The 11,710-nt window shown below is 38.5% G+C and overlaps 1 protein-coding gene and 1 pseudogene across 1 annotated transcript in view; both read left to right on the top strand.

Annotated features, from left to right (window-relative positions):
• Positions 1-10,513, top strand: part of Cpa3 (carboxypeptidase A3) — a 27,523-nt gene extending 17,010 nt beyond the window's left edge. The window contains exons 7-11 of the mRNA XM_021157889.1: positions 1,072-1,182; positions 2,942-3,032; positions 3,967-4,169; positions 6,356-6,440; positions 10,141-10,513. Coding sequence (XP_021013548.1) covers positions 1,072-1,182; positions 2,942-3,032; positions 3,967-4,169; positions 6,356-6,440; positions 10,141-10,328 — 678 coding nt within the window. The 3' untranslated portion in view covers positions 10,329-10,513. The remainder of the gene's footprint in view (positions 1-1,071; positions 1,183-2,941; positions 3,033-3,966; positions 4,170-6,355; positions 6,441-10,140) is intronic.
• Positions 1,608-2,462, top strand: LOC110290955 (annotated as a pseudogene).
• Positions 10,514-11,710: the final 1,197 nt, after the last annotated feature.

The raw sequence follows: 11,710 nt of genomic DNA, 5'->3' as shown, positions 1-11,710 counted from the left end.
TGTTCCTGGGAAGGAATTTTCCAAGAATGAGACGAGGTTTTATTTTGCTCTGTTTTGTTTTGCTTAGCTTGCCTTGGCTTTGCTTGGCTTATCTTGGCTTGTCTTTGCTTTCTTTTGAGAATTTTGATAGCCACAGAAAGCTCAGATAATTAGAGCAATTTATGTCAGAAAATATAAGAACTGACAGGTCAATCTCTAAATTTGAGACATTTAAAATTTTATCTTATATTACTGGAAATTGAACCAGAGATTAGTGATTGCTCTGAGCCGTATACCACTGCCAGGGGTTCTATTAATTTTCAGAGATATGGCTAAGTCAGTAAAGTGCTAGCGACACAAGCGTTAGGACCTGAATTCAGCCCACAGCATCTATGCAAAAGTTCTGGGCAGAGCACATGCTTGTAATCCTAACACTGGCAAGGGACTGGAGAAGGGCAGAGGTCCCTGGGACCTGCCAGCAGCTACTCTAGCCAAATTGTCAAGCACTGGGGTCAGTGAGAATAAAGAGAAATTAAGGCACTCACCTAAAGCTTCTGTCACCCTCTGGCCATCACACAGCTGCAAGTAGGTATACCTGCACACATGAGCACATATGAGTTCCTTTGCTTGAAATTATGACTCAGTGGTAAAGAACATATTTAGTATGCACAAGAATTTGGGTTGAATACACAAAAATATAGAGGTTTCCTTAGTCATCTGTATAACTATTCATGTTCCTATCTCCCTGTACTCACAGGCTAGAACTATATTTATTTAACGGCATCAAATAATGAACTCCTCAAGTGCTTGGTGCTATTAATTTCCACTTGGTTCTGTTTCTTCTGTGGATGTGGTTAAACAGGTTCTATTTGGCAGCTTTAAGTCTTGATAATTCAGTGAACCTTTAAATAATGTCCATTTCAGTTCATGTTCCTGCATTTAATACGTGGGTTTACCTATATGGGTCATTTATTTCATGTACCTTAAACAATGTTTAAAATCATTTAACCTTGGAAACAACTCAAACAGAGGTAGCTATGGTTAACAGGATCTAGCTTTTTCCATCGTAGCCTAACTTCCTATCTCCTCTAGGCAACCAAGAGTTATGGAAAAAATAAAATCATGACCAAACTTTTGGACCGGATGAATTTTTACGTTCTGCCTGTAATCAATGTAGACGGATACATTTGGTCATGGACACAGGTAAGCTCTATATACAATTTCTGCATTTAAGTAATGTATTAATCACTGGCTTTAATTCACAGTTATTGTTGCTCATTGGGTTTAGCATTTGGGTAACTACTTGATTTCCAATTCAGAGAAACGCATTTTTCTATTTTCTAAAATAAACATTTTATTTAATCTCTTAGAATTTTATACAATATATTTTGATCTTAAACATTTCCCTTCCCCAACTTCGCAGATCTACCCCCACCTTCCTACTCTCTAAGCCTATTCTTTTTGATACAGGATTAATAAATATTTAAATATTTTGATATCTTTGACTTTTTATCTATCCACCAATAGATTGATAGAGAACAACTAATACTAATAAAATCATGGTATATCAATAAAGATGATTTTTATATTAACATAAAGAATGGGCTTCTTCTTCGGGAAAATACCAAATGGCGGATGATGCAGGTGCAGCGGGAGGGCCCAAGGACCTGGGGACCCAGGATTAGGAGGCTGCGGTGGCTTCCACGGAGCATTCAGTAGGTCTTAGGGGCTGAGGTTGAGGTCGTGGCAGTGGTCGAGGCCGTGGGGCTAGTGGAGGTAAAGCTGAAGACAAGGAATGGATCCCCATCACCAGGCTGGACCGCCTGGTTAAGGACATGAAGATCAAGTCCTTGGACGGGATCTACCTGTTCTCCCTGCCCATTAAAGAGTCTGAGATCATGGACTTTTTCCTGGGTGCATCCCTAAAGGATGAGGTTCTGAAAATCATGCCAGTGCAGAAGCAGACTCCTAACCAGGTTCAAGCCACTCATCGCTATTGGGGACTACAATGGTCACGTTGGTCTTGGTGTTAAGTGCTCCAAGGAGGTTGCCACTGCCATCCGAGGGGCCATCATCTTGGCCAAGCTTTCCATCGTCCCTGTGTGGAGAGGCTACTGGGGGAACAAGATTGGCAAGCCCCACACTGTTCCATGCAAGGTGACAGGCCGCTGTGGCTCTGTGCTGGTGCATCTCATCCCTGCCCCCAGAGGCACTGGCATTGTCTCTGCTCCTGTGCCCAAGAAGCTCCTGATGATGGCCGGTATACATGACTGCTACACTTCAGCCAGAGGCTGCACTGCCACCCTGGGCAACACTGCCAAGGCCACCTTTGATGCTCCAAGACCTACAGCTACCTGACCCCCGATCTCTGGAAAGAGACTGTCTTCGCCAAGTCTCTTTATCAGGAATTCACTGATCTTGTGAAAACCCACATCAGAATCTCTGTTCAGAGGACCCAGGCTCCAGCTGTAGCTACCACTTAAGGGTTTTTACACAAGGAAAACATATGAACATATGAGTCTGTTTTTTAAAACAAAACAAAACAACAAAAAGAGTCCAGTGTGTGTTAGCCAACGATTGTTGAGCATGGGGCTTGCCCAGTGTGCTTGATAGACTGCATCACTCCAGTACAGAATAATCACCCTCTCCCAGCAGCAACCAAATGTCAGCAGCTCCCCAGTTAGGCATGGACTTCATGCCCATCTCCCTACCCAGTGCTGAAACTTGTCTGGCTAGAGTACAGATCCAGTGAATGATGTCATGTCACTGTGACCTCATATGTGTATATGCCCGTTGTGTCTAAAACCACTATTTCCCGGAACTCATTTACCACCTCTGGCTCTTCACAGTCTTCCCTATCTCTTTTCCCCATAGATCCTCAGCCTTGAGGGAAAGATAGGATTACCAACATTCTGAAAGTGTGACTGACCATGTGTACTCACTCTGTTGTCCCTTCTGGCAGGATCGAATGTGGAGAAAAAACCGTTCCAGGTACCAAAACTCCACCTGCATTGGCACTGACCTCAACAGGAACTTTGATGTCTCGTGGGACTGTGAGTTGCAGATTTGGTGTCAAGAAATTGACTTTACATTTAGACCTTGAGTTTAAGTAAACTCAAAATTTCAGCAAAATTAGAGATGTTCTGAGTGAGTGTTGACTTCCTTATCTGTTAAATAGAAGATAACCATCAATAGCCTAAAAAGGTCATGAAGGTTTCTGTGGGCGGAAGTGGGGAGAAGATGTTATGTGTCTATCAAGCCGCCTCTTACAGAACATTAAATGTATAAAAGTCAGGTAATCTGGGACAATCTTGGGTCCTTCCTATTCCTAATCTGACAGAAGTTGAGAAATACCTGAAAATACAACCAATTGTTTGTATAACTAGTAATTCTTCAGATGCTTAACAAAGAAACAATTGGAACAACAGGCAGTGAAAATGTTTAATAGGAACACAATGACTATCTGTCTATCTGCTACTTCAGACCATTTCTACACAACTACCACTTTACATTACAGACTTTTGGGGAGACCACACCTCTGCCCTGTGTTGTGCATTTCTTCTTTGTCTAATTTGTTTTTTAAAAGGCCACCACATTTTTAATTCTATTCTACCATAAGGAATGTTGAAATAATAGCAGCTAACCCTAATCATGAGAATTCTCCTGAAAGAAAGTGAAGACATTCAGTCTCAAGTCAAGTGATTTATACCAGTTCTCTAAGAGTCAAGGGTGGGGCTTAATGGGAACTGGTGTGGATCTGGTGTCTTGAGAGGATTGTAATCTGTTTTTCTGTGGCCTAGAAAAGGAGGACAAATTATGCTAAGAGTTCTCCACTAGACAGTCTGTGCACATATGTGCACAAAGCCTCTAGTGACTGTGTAACAGGAGGCACCTGGTGTTTTAAGCATCAAGTGAACCCACATCAGAAGAGGCAGTGGAGGAGCTAGTAGACAGCATATTCTGATCCCATCCATGTTTCTTCTGTAGCTTCTCCAAACACCAACAACCCATGCCTCAATGTCTATAGGGGACCTGCACCAGAGTCTGAGAAAGAGACAAAAGCTGTCACTAACTTCATTCGAAGCCATCTGAACTCAATCAAGGCTTATATCACTTTCCATTCCTACTCGCAGATGCTATTAATTCCTTATGGCTACACATTCAAACTGCCTCCTAACCACCAGGACCTGGTACGTATAAATAAATAAATAAATAAATAAATAAATAAATAAATAAATAAATAAATTCCTCTGGTGTGTAGATTGACACCATCATTGACTTTCTCTCTCTCTCTCTCTCTCTCTCTCTCTCTCTCTCTCNTCTCTCTCTCTCTCTCTCTCTCTCTCTCTCTCTCTCTCTCTCTCTCTCTCTCTCAATATATCAACTTTGAAGTGTGCTGAACTGTCTTCAGTTAGTTCCTTTGTTTCTTTTGAGACAGGGTCTTACTATGTAGTTCAGGGTAGCCTGGAACTCACTATGAGGACCCAGCCTCACGTCACACTCACCATGGCTCTGTCTCAGCTTCCCAAATCCTAGAATTACAGTTTTGCCACCACACAAGGCCTCACATTTTAAATACTATAAAAAATAACTAGTGAAGTTTACTCTGTAGTTAAAATGATGATCTTTAGGGTTTTTTTTTTATCATTGTAAACACATATTTGGATGTGATTCTAAAAAATTTCATAAGGTAGTCTTTAGTACTTTCTTTGGGTCATACCTAAAACCATGCAGGGCAAAAGCCTAATTGATCAGTAAAGACAGAAGCTAGCTCTAACCTCTGAATACCAGATTTAAGGAGATCCATGATATTTTTCTCTATTAGTAAACTAAAAAATAGTTAATTCTTCTAACCAAAACCACTATGAATGCCACAGTGCTGTCAGTAAGAATGTGGTATTGTTTCAAATCTACGATCCATTGAGCATTATCTTTCTTTCTGTGCAAACTGATTTAATCACATAACCTTTAGGAAGAACTCCCTGCACAGTGATGACCTGCACACATAAGTAACTCTCTTGAATTACCATAGGAGAAAAAAATAGACAGCATACAAGGTTTGGTATGCCAAATTCTACAGTAGACAACAGACACAGCATATTCAATCAATGCTGTGAGTTAGACACTTCCTAAAATCAACTTAGAGAAAAGTGGGTCATGATTTTTATCTTGACATCACTCACTGGGATTCATCACAGTGACATTTAATAATAGCTACATCCCAATTTCAAGCAGCCATTAATTTCACAGACTAGTATTCTGTGACCATGCTGTTGCTTATGATCCAATCTAGCTAAGAATCTGAGCCATGATTTGATTAATTTATACAGATACAGCAAGGCAACTGCATACTATTAGGAAGGATGCTATGGATGAAAATACACACAGATATACAGAACAAGACATTTTGAGTAAATTAAACATTTTTACACAACAGCTACATTAATTCATGTATATGTTAAATAAAATATATTTTAGTTATATACATTTACACATACATAGTAATGGAAAAACATTCATTTGGAGTACAAATGCTAGAGGCTAGATTCATTAATGTTCATTGCAACAATTATTCTCCTACCACACACAATTGATTAAATATGATAAAATGCCACCCCAGGAAAAATAAAACCTAATATAACAGAACCATTTTAAAGCAGGTAAGCCATGCTGGACATGTAGTTTAGTGGTAGTGTTTGGCTGGCATACATTGTTTTGTGTTAGATTCTAAGTAGTGCACACATGTGAGAGAGAGAGAAAGAGAGAGAAAGAGAGAGAGAGATGTGCAGTTAATGAAGATTAAAATAAAAATGAATCAACTACCTTTCTTCTCTTAGCACAAGTAGAGAAAGTTCTGCCTCAATTATTTACTTATTACAGAGAAAGAGCTAGGAGAAAATTATTTTGAAGTGATCAAATATCTAAAACCAAAAAGAGTCCAAAAGAAAGGACACACCAGGTTGGAAAGGTGACCTTGCTGTGCAGAGCACTTGTTCTTGCAGATAACTGAGGTTTTATTTGCAGCATCTGCATGGTGGCTCACAACCATCTGCAATTTCAGTTTTAGGGAGCCTGTTACCCTCTTCTGACCACCATGGGCACCAGGCTCCCATATGGTTCTAATGCATCCATGTAGGCAAGACAAACATTCATATACATAAATAAACAAATCTTCAAACTTTTCGAAACAGAAAGGGTGCAAAAAGATAGAACACAGTATAATTCCGTGTAACTGATTTGATTGCACTTTGACAGTGTGCACTTATCTTAGTTTGATCTTCAAGGACCAAATAACCCGTAAAATTGATTTTTAACTCATAATAAATATATTATATTCATGTAGCATTCTGTGATTCCCTCTCACTTTCCTCTCCAGTTGAAGGTTGCAAGGATTGCCACGGATGCTCTCTCAACTAGATATGAAACCCGTTACATCTACGGCCCAATAGCATCCACAATTTGTAAGTTTTTCCTGTCATTTACTGTGAATATTTCGGTAAATCTTAGGTGATTAAGGAAAAGAATCAAATTTGTAGTTTATAAACTCCAGCTTTTAGAAAGGATTCTGCATTAAATGTGAACCAAAAGGATAAAGTGTGCCTATCTTCTGAGATAGAGCTGGGTTTGTTTTTTTTTTTTTTAACAAATTACAATCAACTTTTATAAGACTATAAAATTAAGACAAATTATTAAATCAACAAGTTTATAGCTTAATTCATCTACTTTGCTGTTCTGCAATATCAATGTTTTATATTCAGGAAAACTAACAAGAATTAGTTAGGGTAGAGACAATATCTGAGTTCATCTATTCAACTTGAGTTTAATTCTTCTCTTCATTCTGGTATGTCCTCTCACTTACTTATGTGGGTGGTGTATTGCAGTCATTTGGAGCATGGATTCATATGCTCTTGTCGTTCTGGTCTGTTCTTCCTGTGATAGGCAAATGAATCTGTGTGGTAGTGTAGCAAAGGAGGTGTGAGTTATCTTCTTTTGTTTATATTCTCAGCACCATTTCTAATTCTTCAGTATTTTATAGACTTTATTATTATTGACTTTTTACTTAGATTTTACTCAGATTAACTTTTTATCTCTTATTCTCTATACACTGAATCAGAAAATTGTTTACAATGTCAGATATTTGTTTAGACTTTAAGGCCAGAGAGTCCTCTGTTATGACTACTCATAATAATTCAAAAGCAGCCACAGATGACAAGTTAAAAATGAGCATGGCTGCACTCATATGAGCTCAATGAGGAGGATATAATTTATCAACCCAGATTGTGTTCTAAAGATTATCTGTAGTTGTTCATTGACTCACAAGCTGGTTGCTGGGTTCAGCACTTGTTTCTTATTATCTAAATTATTCCTCACAAAATCACTCAAAATATGGGCAAGTATAACCTACCAGTTCCTCAGAATGGCAAAGGAATGACAAAGACAACAATATAACAAAACCAAAGTCCTCACTGCTGTGCATATTACTTTCCTTATTGAGTTTTTGTAACTATCCAAGATTTTCTATTTTCAAGAAATTAACAATATAAACATGTTGTGATTTTGCCAAAGACAAGACTTTGTGAATAAAGTTCATTTCTTTATTATGGCAAGGGTTGTGGTTATTAGGATGTCTCCATCAATCCCATCACCCTCAGGACTCACCCCTGCGGAAGAGGAGGCAGAAACAGTGTAAAAGCCAGAGTGTATGGAGGACTCAAGGAAACAGGTCCTCTAATTAAATAAAAGCAAAGCCCATATGAACTCACAGAGACTGGGGCACCAAGTCCTCTATGTATATACTATGTTTCCCAGTTTAGTGGTTTTTTTTGTTTTTGTTTTTGTTTTATTTTGGTTTGGTTTGGGTTGGTTTTTTTGTTTGTTTGTTTGTTTGTTTGTTTTTGGCTTACTCAATGTGTGAACTCTGAGTGTTGTGCCTTCTCTTGGGCTTTTCCCCCCTGTTTGTCTTGTCCAACTCCAATGTGTTAGGTTTTTTTTTTTTTGTTTTAGTTTATCTTATTTTTTTGTTTTATTTATTATTATCCCTTAGAAGCCCTTTTTTTTTCCTAACAAGAGACAGAAAGGGAGTGGGTCCAAATGGGAGAGGAGGTGAATAGAAACTTGGAAAAGTAAGGAAGGGAAAATGTAATCAGGATATATTATGTAACAAAAAATCTGTTTTCAATGAAAAGAAAAATTAAAGTTACAGTTCTAAGTTACTATATGTATAAATTAGTCAATCTCTCAAAGCCCCTAACACCACAATTCAGAAGATGGAACAAGAGTAGAATTGATCCTTATAAACTTATGTCCTATGTTATCCAAAAAACATTTATTTGACTATTTATTTGACATTTATTTAACATTATTTGCAATAATGGTTATTAAAAATGTAATCCTGGATGCTGAGATGAAAGAACTAGCAAGCTTAGGTTCTAAACATAAGCAAAAGGGGAAATAGGCACAGTAAACAGAGAACTTAGTACCTTCAGGTCTTCCTTTAAATTATTGCTAAAGGAATCTTTCCAAATGAAAGAAAATAATAGCAAAAACAGCTGAGAAATGCAGAGAGGAAGAACAGTGGACTAAGAGTAGAGAGAAGCTAAGCAGGTTGGTAAATAATAGAAACATATGCATACAGCCATAAATAATATAATAATAACCTGTCTTCATGATTGAATCAAAATTATTATTCCATCAGACAGTCAATGTATATGAAGACTTGAGATAGCTCACTGCTATTTATCAATGTTCAATCTACATGAAACTTTTCTAATCTAACTCCATAGGCAGGTTGAAATAAAAAGGGTACAAACTAATTGAAATGAAGGAGAAAGTTCTGTTAAATATCAGTTAAAGTAAATTTCAAAGTAAAACCAAGGAAACATTAGTAATGACTATGAGCTATATGGTAAGACCATGTCTCAAACAGAAAAATAAAGAAACAAAAACAAAACCAAATACAGAACAAAACCACACAATCTAACCAACCAAATAAACCCCAAACCAATAGATTAATTTGTGCCAGAGAGGACAGGCAAGTCAAGGTTTCAAAGATCAATTGTGGTTTCAGAATCTTTCAGTGTAGAGGCAAAACTAAGGGGGTAAGTATTAAATACCGCAGGGAAGGTGCACCACTTGACAAGACAAAGGAGAAATGAAATTGTGTACCTTCCCTGTGGTATTTACATGTGGTCTGATCTTTAAGCTTTTGTTTTGTTTTGTTTACCAAATAATGACATCTTTAGCAAAGTTTCACAAAAAATTGATAAAGTTTGAATTAGAATTTTAAATACATCCTTAAAATAGTTAGCTTTCTTGTTTATAATCATAAACAATTTTCTCTGACCACATAAACAACAAGACATTGAAAGTGTGAGAAAGAATGTGATCTTGTAGTTGTTGGGTACAGTTTTCAATGGCCAATTAAGTCCCTTCAGCTGTTAGCACTCCCTAAATTCCTCCAGCTAAAGTAATGTGAACCCAGAAAATAAATTTGGTACTGACCCACAAGAATATAATTCATATGACATGAAATCATAAGGAAAAAATCTGAACGGAAGAAGGGGTCCCTGAGAGACGAGCAGGGGGATGGTGGGTGGCAATAGAACAGAATTTATAAGAAAAAGGTAAAAGTATAGATGTGCATTAAAGTGTCATAATAAAGTAATTTTGTATGCTAATCTTAAAAAGTAATAAGTTTTAAAAATTAAATGATGCACACATTTAAAATGTATAGTGAATTACAAATGCATTCGGTACCATTTGCTCTATTTTGTCATTACTGCAATTAATTATACATATAATTTTATTATTAATTTTACACATGTAATTTTAAGTGTGTGTATGTGTGCACATGCACATTTGTGTTTGAAGGGGCCAGAGGCCAACTTCTTTCACTATTGTTCTATATCCTTTATTTTTCCTTATGGAATCTGATCACCAGTTGGCTAGACAAGATGACCAACAGGCCCTGGGCATCCTCTCAACACTGACATTACAGGCATGAGCCACCATGTCTAGCTTTTTTATGGATGCTGAGAATCCAAGCACAGGACTACAAGTTTGTACTGCGTGCACTGAGTCATCTCCCAATCTTCTACACCAGAAATTCAAAAAGCCTCAGTACTCACCTCTAATAAAGTATTTATTGATTCTGTTTTGCAGACAAGACATCAGGTTCTTCCTTAGACTGGGCTTATGACCTGGGCATCAAACACACATTTGCCTTTGAGCTTCGTGATAAAGGAAAGTCTGGGTTCCTTCTTCCAGAATCCCGGATAAAGCCAACATGTAAAGAAACCATGCTTTCTGTCAAATTTATTGCCAAGTATATCCTCAAGAATACTTCCTAATGAATTGCCGTTGTTTTGAAACATGCAAATCAATCCTTGGGTGGAGTCTTTCCCTGGAAAGACAACCTCCTGCATCACCTGGATTCATCCTTCTCTTGCGCATGAAGTCCTGCATTATTTTCTTCTTGTTTCTATTTACTCCCAACAGCCCCACTTTAAAGAGTCCCAATAAAGCTTTAAGTAAATCTATTTAAGTACCTTTCTTGTTTATAAGTAAAATTTTAGCCTTGTAGAAAGTATATTTTGAATACTCTGAAATGATGTGTAATGAGCCTGGGAATGAAAAATCTGTTCCTCTAGAATCTGATTGACTTCCTTCATGCCACCTGATAACAAACTGAAAAATCAGTTGTATTCTGGTGCTTTACAAAGGCATCCTCTGTTTTTAGTAAATTAGACTCTCAGCATTTCTCAATTAACCTTAATAGTCTAAATCAATAGTTCTTCAATCTGATGACAGGAAACAGTATCCTCAATTTTCAAATATGTAATTTGCCTTTCAAATATATATTTCCTGAGAAGTGTGAGCATTGTTTGTATCTTCAAAATAACAAAGAACAATGGAGTAAATGAAATAACTCGAGGTGAGAGTGTGGACTACAGAAGCTAACAGCTTCTGGGACAGGCAGAAGCCACATAGCTTCTGGGGCAGACCATGTTTCAGGCTCCAGACATCTGGGCACCTTTCATGGCAGAGGAGAGGTGTCAGTCCCACCCTGGAGGGCTTTGCCACAGCATCTGGGGGAGTCCCAGACTACGCCGAGACTGGTCTGAGCAGGTGAGAGTGTGGACTGCAGAGGCTAACAGCTTCTGGGGCAGACCGTATTTTGGGCTCCAGACATCTGAACACCTTCCCTGACAGAGGAGAGGTGTCCGCCCCACCCAGGAGGGCTTTGCCACAGCATCTGGGGGGAGCCATCTTGGGTTCCCTGATTCCACTGAGACTAGACTGCACAGGTGAGAGTGTGAACTACAGAAGCTACACAGATTCTGGGACAAGCCCTGTTTCGGGCCTTCATCTTCTACAAAAAGGCAGGTCAAACACCAGATATCTGTCCACCTTCCATGCAAGAGGAGAGCTTGCCTGCAGAGAGGGCTCTAACCACTGAAACTCAGGAGAGGGCTAGTCCTGCAGGTCTGCTGATAGAGGCTAATAGAATCACGAGAGGACCAAGCTCAAACCAGAGACAACTATGACAACTAACTCCAGAGATTACCAGATGGTGAAAGGCAAACGTAAGAATCTTACTAACAGAAACCAAGACGACTCACCATCATCAGAACCCAGCACTCCCACCTGAGGCAGACCTGGGTACCCCAACACACCTGAAAAACTAGACCTGGATTTAAAAGCATATCTCATGATGATGGTAGAGGACATC

The sequence above is a fragment of the Mus caroli genome, chromosome 3 (assembly GCF_900094665.2).
Source record: "Mus caroli chromosome 3, CAROLI_EIJ_v1.1, whole genome shotgun sequence".
In the NCBI taxonomy this organism is placed as follows: domain Eukaryota; kingdom Metazoa; phylum Chordata; class Mammalia; order Rodentia; family Muridae; genus Mus; species Mus caroli.
This window is presented reverse-complemented; position numbering and strand designations above follow the sequence as displayed.